This window comes from Pararge aegeria, chromosome 6 (genome assembly GCF_905163445.1).
Source record: "Pararge aegeria chromosome 6, ilParAegt1.1, whole genome shotgun sequence".
Lineage (NCBI taxonomy): Eukaryota > Metazoa > Arthropoda > Insecta > Lepidoptera > Nymphalidae > Pararge > Pararge aegeria.
The window spans coordinates 10,740,250-10,764,328 of record NC_053185.1 but is presented as its reverse complement, the minus strand read 5'-3'; the positions used below and the strand labels follow the sequence as shown (position 1 = coordinate 10,764,328).

The window sequence follows — 24,079 nt, the reverse complement described above, 5'->3', positions numbered from 1 at the left end:
ATAAGCGATTAAAGCTTAAACAGTTGCATCAATTACGCACACCCTGTTAAATGGGTTTAAATAGGTTGCAGCTTTACTAACTATTATAAAGTTAAATCGTTTTAAATGCTTTAAAGAAATGCTCGAAATAACGCACATTATGCCACGCCATTGCTAATCTGAACTGCCGCATTAAATGTTTCACATCAAAAATACTTTCATGAATTCCAAAAGTTTAAAACCAACTTTATTGATATATCAAGTAGCATGTCTTATACCGTTGTCACTAACGACGAACAAGGTAATGCCTAAATAAGTAACGCCTTATCTAAGCAGACTCCTAGGCATACATCTACCTTTCACCAACAGTTTCACCTACGAGTTGGTGGAACGTTTTTTTTCCATAGACATCGCCTGAATCATTAGGCACTCAAATCAGGCGATGTCTAGGTTTTTTGTAAAAACGGGTATTAGACCCATTTTATAGTTAATATTGGTTTTACTTTCAATTCAAAACACGATTCAGTTTTACAGTATTTAATTAAACATCAACTTATCATTAGACTTACTACTCAATTAACAATAATCAAATAAATGCAATTATCTGAGCAAATAAAAATTTAGCTTAACAACTTTTGCGAACAGTAGGTAGGTAGGTATCGCAAAACTCGAGAAGTTGACATTGGATTGATTTGAATTTTTTAAACAGCGATGTTACATGTTTACATTACAAGAGTATTGTTATGATATACCTACTTTTTATCCCTACGTTCCCATTGGAATGGGATTTATTATCAGAAAGAACCGCAGCGAAGCAGGCGCGTTCTTATGAAAAAAAAATTACAGAATTTCTACTAAATTCTATTAGGAACATCTAAACTAAAATATTTACATTCATATGCCTACTTTTAAACAACTATTAATTGATATATTAAACCTATTCAATTTCTAGGTGCTAACTCACTAAAATACAACCAAGGTGTTTTACTTATAATTTAAAACAAAACTTTATTTAAATCCAGGTGATAAATTATCTACAATAGCTCTAACTGCTTGCCAGGTTTCACGAGCCGTGGATACTATTTGCGATCCTGGCAGTAGGTAGCCATAGGGGCCAAACGAGTCCCGCAGATCAACGTGATAGGAGAACTTGATTCCAGCGCGCGCTTTCGCCCAATCATGAGACATTCCTGAAGCTGGTTGTCTTATTTCTGCAGCCGTTCCTACCTATAAAAACAAAATACGTGCTGTGTAAATAAATAAAACCTCAGCACAGCTAGCATGGGCAGGAGACAATAATATCCCCGGAGAAAGGATAAAAAATTATCTTCTCCCACAGCTTTATCAAGTCTCAGAGCACTGACACACAAGTGAAAATAATATCCTAATAATATATGTGTAATAATACACGGGAGTAAAATTCTAGGAGAATTTTCCATATTCCCGTGCTTTTGCAGGTGGACACGTTAATTATATCCCTTGTCAGGGGATATAATCGGGGGATATAATTTTTGTCCACCACAGTCGGACCACCTTTGTATTGCAAGTATGGAGAGTAGAGGTAAGGAGAGTCATCTTATATGGGAGAAAAGTTGATAAAGTGTCCAGTTGTTGCGCTAAATAACAGTTCAAAAATCCTCCACAATGGCGCTGGTGGATGCACAGGGTATGGTATGAATGTAGCAATCGTAGATGAATTGAAGTATGCCGAGTTAAAAAATTTAATGTCATTATCGACTAAAGTAGTTAATTATTGAGAATTTCAACAACTTACGTTGTACAAAATATTGTGGTAAATATAACCTTATCCTTGTATTTCCATACTTCCTTGTTTATTTTTCAAGCCTACTCTAACAATATTTATATTTGGCGCTTCTTTTAAGAGTTACCCTGATGCAAATGTGGCGCCATCCTAATTTAATACATTTTGACGACACTTTTTCATATACACAGATGACTCTCCTTACCTCTACCCTCCATAATTGCAAGGCAAAGGATCCATAGACAAAGGTATTAATAGGGGTCAACGTAAAACTCTGATAGAACCAAAACGTTCTATTCTCACGATGTAAGTACTATACCTACGTGTAAAACGTATTCACTCTTTTCTATTCTTGGCTATCAGATTTGTGTTACCGTTACCTACTACCTTTTTATGTTCTCGTAAATGCTATTAAAATAGACTATCTCGTGTTCTGTACGCCTAGTTCCCGCGACGCTTTGGTCGAGATAATTATTATAATAATTGAATTGAATAATCTTGGCGTTTAGTTATTAAAAATAACTTTTCCTTCAAATACTAACGTCATACTTATAGTTTGTACAATTTGTATTTTGATCATTACCTGGTACTTTGTTCCGTACATGTCTGCGAGAGCGGCCGTGGCTAGTTTGCCCATCTCCATCAACACACCGTCATCCGCAAAGGACGCGTGCGAATGAGTACTCGGCAAGAGCCACGCTTGTGAGTACGCATGCATGGATATATAAACCTGTAACAAAATAAAAGTATCCACTATCCATATAAATATACAAGGTCATTTGGAAAGGTAAGTAAAGAAAAGTATTGCACTAACTCGATTTGCAGAAACAATTTTTAATTGCTTAAATTAAAAACGCCCATAACTCGTTAAAGTTCGAGCCGGGAAACCAAATCGGTCCCCCTGAAAAGGAGGTCGAAACTGTAACCACTAGACTATCACCGCCTGTTTCAAGTATGTACTTAACATAAGAAGAATAAAAAACGAACCGAAACGAAATTATTGTATCGTTTGTTATTAAAATATTACTTGCTTCATCAGTAAAGGACAACATTTTATTGATTCATTTGGAAAACTTTATTGCACATACATTGAAACAATACAAGAAGCACACAAGACGAAGAAAAACACAAACATCCTGAGGAAACCTGCATGCCTGAATGTTCTCAAAAGCGTTTGGTGTCCACCAATCTGGGCCAGTGCGGCGTGGTGGCATTGTGAGAAGGATTTAGGTGCCCTGCCCTATAGCGGGCCGCTAATGGGTTTATATGATGATGAAGCAATGTATTCTATGGCCATCCTAAGGAGGGCTCAACTATTCTATAAAAAAAAAAGAGTAACGAATACTATTTTTCTAAACCCTGTGGGAATCTTTTACCAGCAAGCCGCTGGTAAACGATTTCCATTTCCACTTCCCATTTTAATTTCGGGATAAATATTATTCTCTGTCCATCTCCAGGTTTATCGGCTAAGCCAAACAGGTAACAAATAAATAAACATACACACGAGGCGAAGAACCTTTTATCCCAATATAAGACAGACCTTTACTTTATAGGGCTAGAATGCGTACAGCGAGAAAATTGTCTACCTATTATCTCACCTATCGCTATAGAAAAAATACGAGTAACGGGTAGATATATCATATAATTATCTCACGGCTCGTATGCTAACACTATTAGTGATAAGCGATGATGCAGTCTAATATGGTAGCGGCCTAATCTGTTGGCTATAATTTAATTATGGTAAGAAGGAAAGGACATTTGTTTTATTTACCTTGCCAAGCGATGTCTCCAAGTTGACAAAGTTAGTCAAAGGTTTCTCTCTCTTTTAAGGAACAAAATATATTCAGTTAAGGTTCTTTATATATAAATCTAGGGCAAAAAATAATTTACAGCTACTAGACAAAGTTCCCACCAAATTACATACCTACCATTATTGTCTTGTATAAAATAAATGTCACAGGTAATTCTTTGCCTCATGACTTAACGACAAAAAAAAGTAAGTAAAAGTAAGTGGAAAGTTTCATACAGTCATAAACCTTAGATGGTTTTTTACAACTATCACTCGCCCATTACGCAGCTTGATCATAGATATAGACATGTTTTATTTATAACTACATGATTTTAATCTAATACATACAATATGTTGTCAATTATTGTATACTATTGCATGATTACATTATATACCTAAATGCCTACCTAAAATAGATTAGAAAGTGGCCGCCGGCTCATGGCGAAAGGGGGGCGTCGGCTACTTCGAAGACTCGGGCCTCGGCACATACTGTATTTACGCAGTGCATCTACTTTAGTGCGTTTATTCAGATAATTCAGACGCCTAATGCTTAGTACCTTTGATTTTCCGTCGTTTTATTTAATTACGTCGACTTAAAATAAATGAGATGATAGATAATAATGCACAAATTTATTTATCTTCATAAGTATTGTGTGAGTGTATTGTAAACTATTTGAGCGGACGAACTTGTATAGGTACTCCATTTTATGTAGCATGCCTATGTTAACAATCTTTTCATAACCCTTAAATGTCATTGAAATAAATTAAAGTATAAAGTTAAAATAAGTAAAAAACAAATATAATAAGTATATAAAAATTTTCATTAAATTTGATGAAAAAATTGTTTATGTTACAATTAGTTATTTTTAAATCTTACTTTAGGCTCACTAATAAGTAAAATATAATTTATAGTATGTGACTGAGACTATTATAACATCCAAACGGCTGATATAAAAAACTATAAAATACCTCGGTTTTACAATTGATGAGCACATTAACTGGTCGACCCATATTCAAAATACCACGAACAAAATAAAAAGGCTTATTCCCCTATTCAGAATCCTGACAGATGTTGCTCCAAATGAGACCACGTTGTTGGTGTACAAATCCCTATGTCTTCCTATCATGACCTACTGCATCAGTGCATGGGGATGTGCCGGTAAAACATTCATGCTGCAACTAGAGCGCGCGCACAGAATACTGCTTAAAACGATCTTTAGCAAACCGTACAGATACCCTACGGTAAAATTATATAATGAACTCAGTAACCTTTTTAATGTTCGGCAGCATTACCTTTTGGGAGTAATCCTACGCCACCACCCTCATACGGCTGGTAATGTTGCTAAAGTTAGTATTACTAGGGTTACCAAATTTCCAGTACCGAGGAGTAGCACTCGCTTTGCACAAGCACAATTTGAATTTAGATCGGCACATGTATACAATACATTAATAAAGGTAAACAAAAACCTAATCAATGCCAGTAAATATGACCTTGCAAAATCAGTAAAAGGCTGGCTATCAGGTCTTAGCTATAACGACACTGAAGATATACTTAAGATTATGAGGTAAACATTTACACAATTTACATTTCACACATTTGTACAACATTCCTTCATGTTAGTGCACTGTTTTTGAATGTCTTAAATGTTGTTCACGCACGCACACAAGCATCCACTTGCACATTCACGTACGCACTCACGCACATACGGTCACGCACAAACACACACACACACACACACACAAACACACACACACTCACACACACACACACACACACGCACACTTACACACACACACTTTCACACACACACTTTCACACACACTCACCCAGAATACCCCACACAGACCTACAAAATTTATTCTTTACTTATAGTTTAATTTTTATACATAGGTTAAACATAGGTTTCAAATAATCAAGCGCCCTTTGTAACATCAGGAAGGACCTAGCCTCTGTAACACAGGTTTTCCTTCCGCAGAGGTTAGGGCATTCATGTAATTATTATATCCATCATTGAAAGCCTGAATAAATGATTATTATTATTATTATTATTATATGATGATAATTTTGTACTGAATTTCATTATAACACTCCTTTGTTTTTTTTTTTTGCGCAAATGGTTTCACACATAAAACAATTTAAAAAAAAAGACATAGTCATTCACGCGCGTGTCCGTCTGAATGCCAAGCGCCGTAACAAAAAGATGGTTTCAAACATTCTGCGATTAGATTCCATTTTTGTTGGATATTTTTACTCTTGTTTTATCATACAACAGTTGCATAAATTACTACCTATTAGCCGACTGTTATTTTTAATTTGCTTGCATTTTTAGGCTTATACTAAAATACATCCTTAAACATGTGGAACTGTCGTTTTCGTTGAGGTGAAATGACATGAGTACTTTCTGCATTCTTACCATCTCTACCATTATATCATAAAACATGTAAGAAAAGGAGACCCTCGCAATAACAATAAATATTTACGATATCAATGAATTCTAAAGCTACTTTAAAGTAGTTGTCGAAAGTTTAGTAGAAAATCTTTGCGAGTAACGATGTGGGCATATACCGTATTCTGTCACAATTTCCCGAGCAATGTGCGGTCTACCTCGGTTTCGAGCGAGTGATAAATTGTCTTGCCAGTGCTCTTCATAGATACCCTTGTAATTTTCTCTACGCACTATAACTTTCGATCATAAAGGCAATCAAACTTATTGCAATTACCTACAATAGATGCCCGCGAATTTGTCTACGTTGTACAATATTCTTATAATTAATTAATTAACGCTTTAATTTAGTATTTTAAACCACAGAAAATAATACTTAGAACAAGTAAGATAGAGGGTACAATTTGACGGCCTTATCGTTCGTTACATAGGCACTCTCTTCCAGGCAACTAAAGGCTTAAAAGAACATACCTAGCTAATAGCTATAGATACAAGGTAGGAGTTGTGTAATGAGTCCTACACAAAATATATAAGTATAACAACGAAATAATTATTATTATATGATATTAATTATATTTATAAAATGAAATAAGTACAAATAAATCCTCATCAATATATAAAATCATTCTCATGACATGATATCACTACATCTACTATAATTCTTTATGTGAATGTAAAAGACCAAAGATCACTTGATTGAAATCACAGACTACGATTCACACAGATATTTGTTCTTATGTACTTATAAATTGTAAGTTAAACGGGCTGCCAAAAATGGCTGCCTTAATATTGAAAGAAGCAGTCATATTTCACATTCTTAAATCGGAGTGGAACAAAGTAGTAAGAACTCTTTTGCACCAAACGTTGCACACATTAAGTGGGCAATTACGTCAACTGCAAGTAATCGCGTGTACAACGTCAACACGACCAGAAGACATAAATAATGAATTGTCTTTTAAGACTTGCTATGAGATAACTCGGTAGGTAGGTACTACTTAGTATGGATTAGATTTTTACAAAGTTTGTCTTTTGTTGTTAGATCATAAAATAGGCACTAAGGAAAAATTTCTTTCTACAGCACTGATGCTACTCTGTGAGAGGGAAAGTGAGTAGGAACTTACGTAGCAGTCAAAGCGCAAGGCGTCAACTAATATCAAAACATTTTAGATTTCTACGCCTGGTGGATCTTGGCTTGATCAGGGTAAGATCCATACTTCGCTAACTGCGTATGTATTACTTACGCAATGTTCAGTTAGACTCAGATACCTGCTTAATCGCCTAGCAGAGAAATTATAAATTCGAATGAAGACTGATATACTAATTTGGTTTGATCTTTACTTTAATCACAAACCTACTGTTATTAAATAACTGTAGCGTTCCAAGAAAGTTAAACGATAAAATATAGGTACGCATTAAAAACTCATCTTTAAATCTGATGTGAAAGATAACCGCACTAAAGTATGGACCGTTTTATTATGACGCGAAACATTAAAAGATTGTTAAAATTTCTATGTACTAAAATTTATGTTTTTTCTTACCGAATAGGCTCCGAAAGTACTGGTCCGATTTTAACCATTTCTTCACCTAATTAAAGCTAAATTATCAGGAATTAGGGAAGTTAAGTTAAGTTTAGAATAAATTGCTTTAATGTAACCCAAAGTAGCAAAATTTTGACAATAATTGTGAATACGTAGTTTAATATCTTTATTTCAGTCAACTAAGAGTAGTCGTTGTTAGTGATAGGAACTGAAGCCGATGTAGCTAGGTACTCTTAATTCTTCTTCAAACCTACAAACTACACATTGCTTACCCAGCGCAATCAACTTTTGAGCTGCTGCTACTGCCACACAACTCACAAACTGTTCCCACTGAATGCATTTAAAACAAAAACAAACGCGGACGAAGTCGCGGGCAACAGTTAGACGTAGGAGTCTAATGACGTAAATGTAGAAGATGAAAAGAATAGAAGATAGTGTTATTATTGTAAATTTTGTTTCACAGAAAAGTTTAACATCGAATAGAAATCCTTCAGTATATTGCTCAAATGCTCAGTAGTTACCTCTTCCAGGTTCCAATAGGCCTGACGGCTGATTGGCGCAGTGGGCAGCGACCCTGCGTTCTGAGTCCAAGGCCGTGGTTTCAATTCCCACAACAGCAAAATGTTTGTCTGATGAACATGACTGTTTTTCAGTGTCTGGGTGTTTATATGTATATTATAAGTATTTATGAATATATTATTCATTAAAAAATATTCATCAGTGATCTTAGTACCCATAACACTAGCTACGCTTACTTTGGTGCTAGATGGCAATGTGTGTATTGTCGTATTATATTTATTTATTTATTTAATAGGTGCTCCTTTTTTATTATATTGAACTGAGATTTCTATCTAGATAGTGTGAAAGAATAATGACATGAGTTTTAACTTTAATTTTCAATAAAAGAAAGTTTTAAGAAAGTAAAAGCAGACGAGTCTTTTTTTCTGGTCATCATGGCTTTAAATTAGCGGATATTCCAAAAAGGAAGTATTATACCGCATACCTGTATGTCTCTTTTTTGGTTTGTATGACGGTCTCGCAGCGATTTCTTAGTGTACCTTCTTATATTAAAATATTCAAACATAAATAAATAAGACCTAGCTTAATCACGTAAAGCATACTTAGTTTAGTATTAATTAGTTCATCAACTTAAATCCTGATTTATTTAAAATGAAGCGCTAATTATAATTTTCTAAAAGGTAATTTAGTGAATCATAATTTTTAATACTATAAACACTGTTTCGAGTAGATGTATGTTTCATTATTTTTCTATGAGTATAAAGTGCTTAGTGATCCGAAAATAACTGAATTAAGGTCTTGAAAATGAAAAAATATTAAGTAAAAATATTCCACCATTTGATTGATTTAATTACTGCTTCAAAAAAAACCTCTTTTTTGCGAAGAAAAGCAATTGCTTACAGGCTAGAGAGTGCCAAGATTTTATCCCTGAAAAAACCTGAATTGCGCTTTAAAACTATCACGTATTGAGTAGTACCTTTATTAGTCCCCGATGTTCTGACAAGAATTCGGAGACAGCCCGTGTCTCTGGCTCGCTGAAGGGATGCGGGCCTGCATAGTTGTCGGCACAGGGGTCGGACGACGAACCCTTCTCGCTCCAATGGTAATCCCAGTTGCGGTCCGTATCCACTCCCACACATTCCGTGCGACCCCAGTTCCAGGGAAACCTTGGGAGTATTGGAATTATTATTTTATTTAGCGTTCAGGTATTGCTAATGGCTATTGTGAATTTGCAGATATATTCTTATGCTACATCCACACGCTTCTTCACTCAGGCAATCCGATTATCGACCATATTTATACCAGCGAGTGGTCTAGTAACATTGTGATGTTTATAAGGTTTGCCATGACTTCGGGAGAGTGTGGACCGAGCATAAAACATTAGGTACCAACTTTTCTTAAATTCAAAATTCAAATTTTAAAATGTTTTATTCATGTAGACCTTATTACAGGCACTTATGAAGCGCTCATACATTTAACATGTTACACTAATGTTAGTGCTGGTGATAACTGCATTCGTTAGATAAAAACTAAAGCTAGGAGGGCTCCAAACGCGCCCTGTGTCCTGAGTGCGAGTGGTCTAAGAAGAGCCCACAACAAACTCTTCAAACAAAGTGTTCGAAGTCTCTTTGAGCATAGAAACCAATCTACCCGATTATTGAGAGATAGTCAACGAACTCAGACTAGTTTCTGTAATCGTTATCGTCTTTTTTGTCTTATTCTATTTTTTGATAATCAATATGAAAAAAGTATGTTCAACTGGGAAAATTCACCCATTCTCACTCTGAAACTATGTTCAGGTCAGTACGCTCTCGCTGCGCTCAAAATCCTAAACAATTTTTTTTTTAATTTTGTGCCTAGTGAGGCTAGCTGTTTCGGATGAGAATGGGGTCATCCCAATTCCCTTTTCGTTTAACAATCTAATATTCAAATCATTTATAAATGACGGAGTTCTGAGGTAACAGACCTAAAAACAAAATGCCGTTTTTGCGTTTGATTGTTTTTTGTTTTGCTGTACTACCTAATGAGTGACAGATCATTCATATTTCAACCACGGGTCTGACGCGATCGACGTGCTGCTGCCGTCACTCACATTTTCTGTATGTGAAAAATACGGCGAGTGAGGCTCCGTTAGCCGGCGATTAACTTAAATGTTTGCGGGCTTGTAATTAGAGCGACCTCGGTTTATCTTATTAGGTACAAAAATATAAATATACGGTGAAATCGGACTATTCAAACAACACCATCATTGCTTTCACAGGAAACCAGCGTTGTTGCACTATCTTAGTTAAATACGATGATAAGCAAAAGCTTCTTCCGGCTAAAACTGTTTGCCTTTATTCTTTTTTTATGTTTGACCTATAATTATTTACATTTGGGCTACAACAAATGCTATTCTTGACCATATTTCTGACCAAATGGTTTTCCGCTTCACACGATTTAGTAGGTACAATTTTCTCCATAACCTATTACGAAAATTTAAGAACGTTAATCCCAGTTATTTATTCATATTCTTGTAAATAAATGAGATAAACGTAAGTCTTTTATTAGGATGAACAAAAAAATAAAAAAAAAATCTCAAATTACTAAGATTTTGGTTTTTTTTTATTACAAATTTATACTAATATTTTCTCCAAGACAAAAATAAAGTTGCAAATAGTAGTTCAAGAACAACTAATAACAAATACCTGCTTTGATGATCGGTCCTTTATTTGGTAAATCATCAAAAACACCGAACAAAAAAAGGAAAAAATAATCATACGGACTCGAACCGGGGTCTTCTGTTTTGGGGACCGCCGGATTTCCCACCTAACCTATTAAAATCTTGTAGAAAGTTACATTCATAATCTAATTATATTGTAGCCGGTATAAAATGTGTTGAATCGTTTTTTAAAAATGAGCCCTAGCTAGATCGATTTACCGCCCCTGCATACTATATTTTATGAAAATCGTTGGAGCCCTTTCCGGCATTTAGATTATATATATACAAGAATTGATTGTCTATACGTATTAGACATATTTAAATTCGTTATAAAACCAGTGCCACTGTATACTAACCAGCCGACGTAGTAATCATCTGAGTGGTCGGGGCTACGTGAACGGGTCTTCCTCCAGAGCCTGTCATGAGTGTGCGAATGCTCGTAACCATCTGGATTCAGCACTGGCATTATGTAGAAATCAGCCTCATTAAGAACTTCGCGGTCAGCACCTAAAAATAGTTTAAGTTTATCTTTATATCTTATTTTTTTGTTTTATCCCAATATAACAATTACGTTTATCTCATTTATTTATAAGAATAAGAATAAATAACTGAGAAAAACGTACTTAGATCAGCAAGCGATCAAATCAAACAAAAGGGCAAATACAGTTTCGGTTAATCTAAAAAACCTCTCTGAATGTAGGCTTAAAGATATTTATTTCCATAAATCACACGTCACTTACATGAAACAAGAATTTAATAAGTATTAAGATGTAATAGTAGCTCCTTCGTCTGAGATAAAATATGCCCTTTATCAGAGCAACCTGAACCAATTTGTTAGTTCTTTAAATATGAACAGATAGTTGTATGTAATAATAATAATAATAATATCTTTATTTTATCAAAATAAACGTATATATTTCATGAGTGTGAAGCCCTGTCTCCTGCGGTAGTTAAAACTGTGTTACAGGAGACAATGAGCTATGTAGTGAAAAAGCGCTTAGAAATTACTTTTGATAATCATTAAACTCCAGTTTGTGGTTTGGTTTCATTAAAATGATTTAATATAAATGTTTATATTTAAGACAATGGTAGGATCACTACCTCAATTATTTCTATCATCATCATCATCATAAGAATCAATAGCCTCCTAGAGAATCAGTAGCCACTGCAAGACCATAATGACCACACTGAGCGTTGGTGATCGCAGGAAATGGTAGAAGTGCGGAGGATGCTGCTGCCCACCGTTCGTAATTTTCCATAAATATTTACAACATATACCAAGACCTTTTAGCTCCTACCATGGATTCAATATGTTACTATCGTTTCCAATTAATTTAACATGCATGCATGCATGTAAAATTTGCGTGGTGCAGTTAAGATCGTCATATTCTTGTAACACCTATTTCATATGAATCTGAGTGAATATATAATAATAATCTTTATTGAAAGGTATAAACCTTTTTTTTCAGTTATTAGAATATAAAAAGATAAATTAAATAACGAAATAATAATAATAAGTAACAGTATTGCAATATAAAAATATTACGAACTCACGTCCGTCATAATAATTACATAGTTCGTCATAGTTTATGGGTTATCTTATACCTAACCTTTACAAAATCATTGCAGTTCATATTCTATTCGCCTCATGGTGCACCGAAAGCCAGTGCTTGAAAATCGAGCAGTCCAGACCCTCTGCCAACGTGCTTAGGATTTCATTATCGGAGGCTCGCAAACGACTCCAAAATGATGCGATTCGCGATCTCATGATCGCAAAGAAATCCGGTACTCTGGCCCTAGCGAACATGTCCGACGCGCTGCAGTAGCTTGGCAACTTCATCAAGATACGAAAAGCATTATTGTTGACAGCGCGTCTGGTGGACTTTATCCAAAGTTGACATGTATAGAAACATAAACAGTATGCTCTAAACAATGTCACCTTAACTAAAACATTTCGCAAAGCGACGTGCGAGCATATTACATCTGACAGCCAAAGAATAATTTATTTGTACACTTTAATAATTAGCATATCATCATAAGAATGATGTTAAAGTAAAAATAGTACATACCTAAACCCTTATCTCCTTCGACTAAATTATGTAAAATCCATGTGGTGACTGCTGGAGCTATCCACTCTTGAGCATGAGCTCCTCCATCCAACCAAACAGCTGGCTTTAAGTTGGATCTGAGCTTCCATTTTTTCTTTTGTCCTTTGCTAACAGATCTGCTGGATTGAGTTTCATTCGATGGAATTGATACCTATTTAGAAAAAAATATATTAAAATCGATTCAAAAATGGCAACTATTGAACAATCATAAATAAATAGAACATAGAAGTTAAATTTTTCAGGCCGATTAAAACTCCCTATTCGCCCCAATCGTAAACTAAACTTGTTTTCCATAAAAAATACACATGCAACTGTTACGTTTCTCGTGCTATAAGACTATAAAACGATGAATTTTTTGATGTAGACCTGTTTTTTAGCTCCTTAAAGAAAAGGACAACTATAACCCAGTGGTTTCTATGCGGTATTTTGCCGGAACGCTACAAAGCGAGACTGCAAGGTTTTTTCGGTAGGGTGTAACTAGCCACCGTGTAACTCCCACCAGACCAGACTAGAGGTAACACAGAAATTATAAATACAAAAATTGGATTGTGTTATAATATCTTCTTTATTACCTACCTTAACTGCCACTAAAGGAAGTCCTTCAGAAGTACGACCCAGAGGCACAAGTTCAACAATATCAGCATACGAATGCTGCAGGTATTCTAGATACCTCAATATGTCTGCATAACGATGATAGCGTCTCCACGTCAATGGATGACCATGCAGTTGTTCTAGTTCTAATCTCTGCTTCTTAGATAATTTAGGATTTTCATAGGCAATTGCTTTCTGAAAAAAGAACACTATAAAACAATTTTGTCTGGGGAAGAAGTATCGCTCTGCTTATACGAGGCTTAGCCCCAACGCCTTTGGTTGTTGATGGCCACGGGGCGGCATCGATTTTAAGTATAGTAAGCGTGTTCCTTACATGCCCTGCGAAGTGTTACCTTGTTTATAGGCGATGGTGGGTTTGGTCTTGGAATAACTTGGTCAGTCAAAACGACAAAATATGATTAGGTATATAAAAACTTACATATTTAAATGAATAGTAAATTAAATACCTGCAAATCCCAAATAATAACATCAAAATCGATTTTGTACGATTTTAAGTGATCCTTTACATCCACCAATAAATCCGGTGGCACAAGAAGGTCCGTGGAACTGTTGAGAGATGGTGCTGTCCACCACATTAAACCAGAGCCTTCTGCATCTTCCTGCAGATCTAATAAAGAATGCACTTTCCACAGCACATCTGGATATGCTCGTATGAGTTGATATCCTTTGTAGTTTTTCTTAAGCGATTTCTTTGCAGACTTTTTTACTGTAAAAGAAGATACCATGTATGTAGAAGCTTTTTTTACAAAACATTTTTAAACTAAGATTTTTGAGGTTAATCAACATTTTTTGAACGGTTACCTACCACGATTTAATTTTAAGATTTGTCAATATTTAGAACCAGTTACATGCATCGTTGTCCCGACGGGACTACGCGTGACGTCAAGCTTGATGTCACGGGCACAATCTAACTACCCGCTTTCGTGTTCTTTTAGTTTAGTATTTCACAATGCTTTCGTATATTGCGGGTACTTAGTTAGATCATGCACGTTACATCCAGCTTGACGTCTGGCAACTCTGCAGCACCGTCATGACCACGATCCATGTTAATAGGCCGAAATATCCACTAATCCCAAAATAATATCGTGCTATGTACCTGTTTAACTATTTTAAAGAAGTTTTTGCATAAAAACTTTTAAGAAAACATTTACAAAATATTTAACAAAAAAAATCATTAGATGATAACATACTGGTTTCGCTTGCCATGTTTGTTTCGTCAATATCTTCGGATTCAATAAACGATTGGAACCAGTTCTCCGTAGACGTCGTCGGAGGAATTGGGGTGGTAGTCTTTGTTCGTATTTGTTCTCTTTCTTCTTCAAACCACTCGCTACTGAACCACGAGCTCTTCGACCCAACTAACCAGTTATATATTCTGGAGAGGAAACCTATAATATTAAGGTTAAATAAATAATTATTAATATTAATAATATAAATTCTAAAAACAAGAGATAATTACCTACTGTTTAGTTGCTATCAACCGCAAAGGAGCGGATACTTTTATTCCGGTGTAAAGATATTTATTATAAAATAAATTAATTGAAGAGGACTCATTTGCAGGCTTCTGCTACTACCTTAATATGGTTTTTTTTATTGTCAATATCATCATCATCATCATAACACGAGAAGCCCGCTCCTTCATAAGAGAGTAGGCATTCGAGTAAACACCCAACACGCTGCTCCAATGTGGTTTGGCGGGCTATAATGATTATTATCACATGGCTGGTGATAATAACCGGGACCGAGCTTAGTGTGCTGGTGGTGGTGTGACATAGACACAGGAGTCCCCGCAAATATAGTGACTTCTACCAGGACCAGGTTCTACCCCGAACATGCGCGACTAGACTTGTGTTTTTATAGAGCGCGCATGTTAGCCGTACTGGACGAGATATATACCTCTTTATGTATAGATACTAGCTTTTACCCGCGGCTTTGCTTGCGTGGTAATTTGAAAAACTTTCCCAAGAGGAATACGACACCTATGAATATAAAACAGTGCACTATTTCAGGACGCTTGTGAGCGCGAGCGCGCAAGCGGTTTTCTTTTGTCATAAATCTTGCAATCTTGTGGGTAGCTTTGCAATTTTCTAAGTTATATATAGCCCAATGTCAACTGCTCATGACCCTTTACAAGACATTGCTTTTCCCGAGGTCATTAGCGTCCTGTTAATGGTTTAGGAGTTCTTCCAGCACTTTACCATCAGCTTTTTTATTGTGACGAGCATAAATTGCTTAGAAGTCATATACCCTAATCGAAGTTCAACCCGTGTAATAATATTGTATAGTTCCGGTGTCTTCATCATCAGTTTTACTTGACCGTAAGCTTTTTGAAAGCAAATGCTCAAGTTACTTTAAAAATACTCAAATCGCTAAAGGTGTCTGTATAATATTTTAAGAATTCCCTCGAATTCTCCAAGATCCGTCAACTAAATCTTTACCAAAATTGAATGGGACCATCTCCATGGTTTTTATCCTCCTGGATAAAGACTTTCCAAATGGCTAGGCCAAACAGGGAAGTGCCGAAGGAATGACATATTTACTATTGAATCTTAGGAAAATGAGACGCTCTTTATAAGAGAATATACATGCGTTATTCATGATGCCAATATAATTACATGGTTATACTATAAAAAGGTGAAACTTTATAAGTCAATGGAATATAAACCAGCACTCGTTTGAACGAGAGCCGGTTTCAGAACGAAGACTGACAACTTGCGTAAACGTTGATAATTTTCCTGCTGGGGTGTGGTAGAGGAAAAAGTACAAAATCAAAGAGAATTCCTTTACGGATAAGTAAATAAATTAAGGATCATTCTTAGAGATCATTCTCTTTCCTATCATTCATCCTCTCAGGAAGAGAAGGATTAACCGCTCAGACTTAACACGCAGGCAGGTTGGAGGGGTAAATGTAGGATAGGTTATTTTTTTTTGGAATTTTAAGAAAAATTGTATGAGCATATATGCATTGTTACAAAGGATGTAAATATAATAACACAAGTATAATAGTAAAATATATCAGCTCCTTAAGGCTGCAGCGTACCTAAAAAAAATCACCCTTCTTTCTTTAGATTTAGGTGAGAAAAATGGTGAAATTTTATGAGTCAGTGGAACATAAACTTGGCCCCGTTTGAACGAGAGCCGGTTGGGGAACTCCAAAACAGACAAATTGCTTACAAGCTTATGGTTTTCCTTTTGGTGCAGAAGTACAGGAAAATGCAAAGTTTAAAATGTAATAATGTAAAAAGTTCAAAGTTGATATCTAGGTATACTGAACTCGTTGGCAAAGTTGGTCAGTTTACCGATTTGGTTAATTTGACAAGGCTGTCAAATTAACGGTATGTAGCGATGAAGTGGTCAGATTATACCTACCCTTGTCTCACTTGCTCTATTTATTCTTGTTTTCTGTTACTTATATTTTCTATTAACTGTGGTATGGTACCTACAATAAAAGCGTATTCATTCGTTAATCCATTCAAGTAGAAGTAGGTTAGTACTTAGGTACATCTTTACCGATTTGAAATAAGAGATATATACCTAGGCACTCTCAGGAAATGTTCGTTTGCTTTTTTAAATATATATAGGTACACACACACCCCCATTACTACACTACACATTTATTAATAATAAGGATAGGAGAGTGATATTATAATACAGCTTGTTTATTACAAGTTTTAAATGACCAAAATCGAAATAAAATAATATTGTCAATATTTAGCAAAGAATGGGTCTGTAGGATTTTTGTAATATATAAAATATTGTATTGTATCCGTACCCAAGATGCAAGGTATTTTCTTACGCTAAGTATTTTGGTACGCTTTATATTCGCTCCACCTTTTTTGGCACGAACCAAACAAGCGATTTTTTATAAATATTAATTTTGTATTTGAAGATCGGTCCATCGGTTTAATAAAATATAGTAAAAATTGAGCTTATAGTAACATATTAAATCAATGGTAGGAGACATACAAACGATAGAATTCACGAACAAAGACTCAATAAAGACACATTTTCGCGTTTTTTATACCAGCATGGATAACGTGTAAATAAAGATAGTAAGGCAAATCTGTCATTGCTGAAGGTATTATAACCTCAGACTGGAGCTATCTGTTATAAATTGCACTTTAGAAAATATCTTCTGGGAAAATCTAAGTATTGGTATGTAAGTACTAATTACTTTTACCGACGACTGTTCATTGCCACCAGTTCTTCTCCAGGAACTAACTAATTAAATAACAAGATTGAAATGTCTTATAAAGAAAGTAACAATTATTTATCGTACGTATGCGGGTTAGGCATTGGCCACATTTAAAAATTCTAGACTAGCATATTCAGCACGAGCGATAAGGGATCTCATACCTACCCTCACTAACAATTAATTCATAAAGTAGTTTTTAATCATTTTCGTTGAGTCGGTAGTTATACATAATAATATAATGTATGTATGTGGTGGTTGCTGGTAATTAAGAACGCTTATTTAAAAGGAAGACTTTTTTAAAGTAACGAGTATAACTAATTGCATTTATTCTTTATGTATTTCTCTAAGTGTCGCAAAGGTCACATAATAAAGAACGCGCTCGTGGTTTTTGTAGTACAGAAAATTTAAATAGAGAACACTCTGTGATTCGTATAATTTTGGCGCAATTTAGTGCTGTAAAAGTCATAATAGGTGATTGCTTCATATGGAAACCATGAGGAAAAATAAAAGTTGTGATAGATCTACACGAGAAGTAATAATAAAACTTCTCAATCCATCTGCAACTCTCAAAACGATGGTTTTCCACGCTGTGAAGCCTTTTGCCACGTATCAAACTTCTTGCGCGTGTACCTAAACAGAGAAAGTGTTCTCGTCGAGATGATCGAAATATTGTGCGTTTACATCAACAAAATCCTTTTAAAGGGTCTAATTAAAATGAAAAATATATTTTGGTGAAAACGTCCTTTCAACAATTTCAGCACGCACTATTCTTAGGTAGTTAGGTAGAAAAAAAGAAACGTAGGTAAGGTAGTAAAGTTACTAGGTAGGTAAGGTACCTATGTTGAAATGATGTCATAGGCAACCCCGACTTTTGCCTGACTTTTGAGAAGGTATGAAAACTGGATAGTTAGACACTGGATTTTTTTTTTCTGACTAGACAAAGATTAACAGGTTATGTTCTGATGGAAAACGTGATGTACGACACTCTCCGAGTAGAGCAATCGACCCGAAGTTCAAAAAAGTGACATTAAAGCAGGGTGGGTAGTTGTTATAATGTGGTTATTTGCTGGAAATGTTGTTGGACCTGTTAAGCTAATGGAAGAAAATTTGAATCAATTTCATTACAAAAATATACTCAAAAAATAGCTGAAGATATGCTTCTTTTTTTTAAGCACTTTACATTAATGTGATTTTTTTTATTCTTTGTTTCTTATAAAACAACTGTCAAGTATCTTAATAAATCGTTCTTAATTATTTGTCCACTTTCTTTACTATTTGAATTTGGTACTTATACAGATTAAATACAATTTTGTAAAAAAATAGCGAAGTTATTCTAGATTCCTAATTCCGTTTGCTCAATTTAGGTGGCCATTTCCTAACATAACTAGTTACTTCTTAGAAAGAACACATAACTACACATGACATGATTTCTAGATAAAAAAAATCTTGAACTTCAAATCGTTCTTAATTATATGGCCGCAACTGTAGTTTACCCTTTCATTGTAGGTGTCCCGTGCCCTGTAGTGGCCGGGAATGGGTTGATATGATGATGAATATACAGTTTACAAATGGAATACCGAAAACTTTGAATTAAGCAGTAGAATACAAAAAAAATTACTTATCTAAAAAAAATTACTTATCTATACTAAGCAAGTAGCGATCTCAAACATAAGATTACTTTTTTAATTATTAGGGAAAGCAATAATGAATCTCTACAGTCCAAAATTATAGAAACAAATTACTCAGCCATCTGAAATTAAACATTAAGTTAAAAAACAAAGTTATAACTAGATAACAGTTTTTTTTAACTTAATATCTCGACTATAAATTGAACCTGCACCACAGTTTTTTTTCTTAGGTAAGCTGCATCTATTTATTTTAATGAGCTAAGATTGTAGGCTTATTAAAATAAGTGGCTAAGTATTATGTTGAGTACTATCTTTAAAATACTTTTCGTTATTTTTTTATGCTAATTTTATGCATTTAATTAACATAAACCTTTTGAGTGTGTAAGAGTACGTAGTTATATTGTAAATACTGATGAATAAATAATGGCGTGAGTTTTGGAATAAAATGCCGATTTCAACGAAATCTAGTTTTAGTGTAAGTTTTATATAGACTAACTTCAAAGTCACGTTAGCGTCAATCTGTCATTTTGATTGAAGGACCAAACGCAAAGATATATGAACTCCATAAAGACTGTGAGATTTTCTATCTACATTTACTTATTCGATCGCGTGAAAGATAACTGAGATTTATATGGTATAGAAAGAGCTCCATCTAATGACATTACTGTTTCCAAATATTCTATCTACAGGGCGCTCTTTCAATGCCATATAAATCTACTTTCTCCCGATCGAATAAATAAACGTAGGTATTTAGAAAATCTCGACGAATCTCTCGAATCTAGATCTAGAGATTTTCTGCGACGAAATTGTAAACTCAAGTTTGTTACCTTTAAAAGTATGACTGTTCGGGCTCTGAAATCAGGACTTTTAGGAATAATGAAGTTTTTTTTACAAGAAGCCTATTTTACAGGCATATTTTTGAAACTTCAACAGCTTTTAGTGTTAGAACTTTTGGTTCAAATACGAAACAATTCACCAGTTGGTCTATTGTCTATTTAAAATGAAAAAAGCAGGTACGTTCGAAGGCAATCCGCAATGTACCTACTAAACTTATTTAAATGATTATTTTAGAACGCAGTCATCTCAAAAAATACCATATCGATAACTAAATAATAAGCTTAGTGTTTAGGACTTCAGCCGGGACTTTTAGGAAAACCTTAATGGGTTTCTATGGTTTTCTGTCACGAAAGTAAGTACGTTACCGTAATTAACGATAGTTATTATAAATCGCAAGTAAATAATAATAAGATGGTTACCTTGTAATTAGAAATTTATCTACACGAAAGGAATCTTGGAAAGATAACTAGCCACATATACAGAGAACTCTTATTATGAAAGTAATTATATAGTTAGTACCTACTAACTACGAGTATTTAAATGCTTAGTATCTGTGCGATCGAGCATCGCTGGCAGTCTTATATAGAAAAAGAAATAAAAAATAGATTAAACTATATTAAGTGTGATAATAGAGATTTTTTTTTTTATACAGAGAACCGGAGTGGTTATATGGGGCTTGCACAAAATGAAAACTGTGTGTCCAAATAACCTATGAAATTCAGAAATTCTATTTCAAAATCATTTATTTCACGTAGGCTTATAAGTACTTTTGAAACGTCAAGTCTGTCTGTTTGTAGTGACTCTACCACCGGTTCGGAAAGTAGATTCTACCGAGATGAAACTTTTATATGAGCAGCAAATACTCATTTACAATAGTTATTTATCCAAATCATAATATAATTCTGACAATTACACTAAGCAATTGTTCAAATATACTAATAAAAAGTCGCGAAAGAATTCCGTTATCAAAAGTCAAATTAGAATTATGCGAATTGAACATTTTTTCGTAGAGAGTTAAGGTTTTCATAAGGATAAAGGTTTGTGTCGCGATTTTTCTTGCATTCTTTTTTTTAATAATTTATTGTAGACTGAAGTTCTATTTAAATTACACTATCATAGAGATACATACACATACATATCATAGAGATACAAACATTTAGGAAGCCATTACAGAATGATGATAGGTAGTCTGGATATACGCATTTCCCTAAATAGTGAAGTAACAAAATTAAAAAAGAAGTAGTTAATATTTAGCAATTTTGAACCTTATAAAAATAAAATGTTCCGGTTAATCAATTTCATGACCGATTCCCGCAAATTTGTCGTTGAGAAATTAATCAATTGTAGTAACCTCGCTGTAATATGTTTTTTTTATCAAATTCTTTAAATTTATGCATTGGTCGAAAATTACCGAAGGAAGCATATTATAAAATCGTATAGGTACCTACAAAATCCCAGGAATGACTTCTGTACCTTTCGCAGACGATATGCAGATGTAACTAACTTAAACTCGAGAAAGAAGACATATAACTTGTAGGTCGATTGTTTGTATACACTATTTGTTTATAGAGACGAATATTTTGTTTACAAATACTAGAAATTAAAATAAGTGTGATAAAAGAGGTGCCGTGTGGTAACGGCAGATCAGAATACAGCGTAGTGATTATGGGCAAATCCTTTAGACCTTTGAGGCCCTTAGGAGCCTTTAGTCCAGCAGTGGACTGTTGATGATGATGATGATGACGATATAATCTTTATTATATATATAATTGTGTGCGTGTGTATGTCACTGAACTCCTCCTAAACGGCTGGACGGATTTGAATGAATTTTTTGGTATGCCTTTGGGTGGCACCCTGGATGGTTTAGATTCACAAATCAGCCCGACAGATGGCGCTGGGGTCCGCTTGTATTATTATATTTATATTGCAGAGCTACAGTAAGTATACCCCAGCTTTGAAGAGGCGTTCCCCGCCGATGATCGAGATCGGTCCCTCCAATTATAATACCACAATGCTCACCATTGCGCGAGGTTGTCAAAAAGGTGTCCTTTAACAGTTTTTTTTATAATTCCACTACAAGTTAGACTGACTCCCTTGACTGCAATCACACCTGTTGGTAAGTGATGATGCAGTCTAAGATCGTAGCGGGCTATCCTGTTAGACAGTATGGTAGTCATACCCCTAATTGTTTTCCAAGCGACATTGCACCGGACCACTAAATCGCTTAGCGGCACGTCTTCGTCTGTAGGGTGGTAACTAGCCACGGCCAAAGCCCCTGCCGGGAATCGAACCCGGGACCTCTTAATTAATTTTGTAGCGCTCACTGTTGCGCCAGGGAGTTCGTCGAAAATATTAGTGTACCTATAATAAAACCAGAAATAACTTTAAAATTATTTGATCCTAGCAATCAAATTTTTTTAATTCACATTTCTGGCTTTTCGTCTGGGTTTCAAAAAGGCTTATTTGATTTTGAGATTACTTAAATTTTTTTAGATTATTACATTGTACGCATAAATTATTGTAAAAAAAATCGCGTCTTTTCCTCTTAAAATAACCTACCTACAAACCAACCTGATTTCTCCTGCTTTTTAGATGATTTCTTTATTTTGTTATCTTGAAAGAAGCTCGAGATCCATCCTGGTTTTTTTTGTGAGCACGACACTTTTTGTTTTGGCACTTTGGTTGTTTTTGTTTTTTGGCGAACAGTACGCGTAGGACGCCGTGTCGTGGTCGTACGTTGCCGCCTGGTCGTAGTTCGAGGTCTCGGAGTTGTGGGCGGACGTCTTGTAGTCGACGGTCGGGACTTTGCCGGCTTTTTTGTGCTGAACCTCGAAATTTGACTCACACCATTCACCCAAGGCGGCTGTTCATTATAATTTACATACATTCCTTGTGGAATCCTTGTAAAGGAGCTGGTGAACGATTCAATAATCGGCGGTATTTTTGTCACATAAATGTTCGTATGACTGGAAATGTTGATTGTGGTTTTAATAACCTTCTCGTCACTCTTAGTACTTTTCTTTGTAACATTCGATTTGGGAACTTTACTCCGGAGTAACACTTTGGTATTAGGTTTAACTGTAGCTAATCGCGGCGGAGTTGTTTTCTCATAGGACTCGACGTACTCGTCCCAGAACGCGAAGGGGTCCGAGGGGTCCGAGGAGTCCGAGTCGGAGGTATCGGTAGGGCGTGAAGGCGGGCGGAGTGCGACCGCCGCGCAAGCCAATAGCGCAAGCAGCGCCAGGCGACGCGCCATGTGGTGAGCGTGTTCGCATGGCGAGGTGCGCGCGCACTGTACGGTTTGCCTGCGCCGGCGGAACCACCTTCCCTGCCACTGTCATTATGCGACGATCTCGCTTTCAACGCACCCGCCATACCACTAGGTCACCTCACCCGGCCGAGTTACAGCTCTCCCTCCAATTAGGTTTCAAATAGTCTCAATAATAAACATTTATTGGATAGAAGCAGGCGTTGCTTAGCGGAATTACATGATGTACAATTATATTCAATTATACTCTGCAAAAAGCAGTTGAATCTGTAGACTTAACTTTACAATGCATAATTGTTAACAATATGCTCCGGTGGCGGAGTGCGACGTATGTAGAGAGTACATTGCCGAAGATCTGTTTGGTGTGGAGTATAAAGTTTGACGAAATTATAAATTACTTACCTGCTTTTCGTGGAGTTTAGCAAAGCAAGCTTAATTTTCATTGAATGAACAAAATACCATTAAAAAGCTATAGCTGTCGGCTTTCTATCGTTGCAAAGAGGTAACCGGCTTTTAATTTTATAATGAATTTCTTTATAGTATACCTCTTTATTCTTTCTTATTAATTTACTTCATTTTCTACAAGAAGGTTTTTGTAGAAAATGAAACATATTCGCTTTGTATTCGCTTTGTATTCCATCAGTATATTTTTTTTATTTTTTTATTTTACTACAACGTAAGTGATGATGCAGTCTAAGA

At 35.3% G+C, this 24,079-nt stretch overlaps 1 protein-coding gene across 1 annotated transcript; it reads right to left on the bottom strand.

The window, feature by feature from the left end:
- Positions 1-500: 500 nt before the first annotated feature.
- Positions 501-23,368, bottom strand: LOC120624788 (zinc carboxypeptidase A 1-like). Its single transcript, XM_039891522.1, has 9 exons — positions 22,684-23,368; positions 14,643-14,840; positions 13,899-14,158; positions 13,417-13,626; positions 12,802-12,991; positions 11,089-11,239; positions 9,008-9,197; positions 2,325-2,471; positions 501-1,206 (listed from the first exon to the last, which is right to left on the bottom strand). The coding sequence occupies exons 1-9, from the start codon at positions 23,366-23,368 to the stop codon at positions 988-990; spliced, it is 2,250 nt and encodes a 749-aa protein (XP_039747456.1). The 3' UTR covers positions 501-987.
- Positions 23,369-24,079: the final 711 nt, after the last annotated feature.

Coding starts and splice junctions, on each gene's coding strand:
- LOC120624788 (XM_039891522.1), bottom strand. CDS start 23,368: ATGGCGCGTCGCCTGGCGCTGCTTGCGCTATTGGCTTGCGCGGCGGTC. Junction 9,198..11,088: donor GATGATTACTACGTCGGCTG/GTTAGTATACAG, acceptor AATACTCCCAAG/GTTTCCCTGGAACTGGGGTC. Junction 2,472..9,007: donor AACATCGGGGACTAATAAAG/GTACTACTCAAT, acceptor ATTTTGTTACAG/GTTTATATATCCATGCATGC.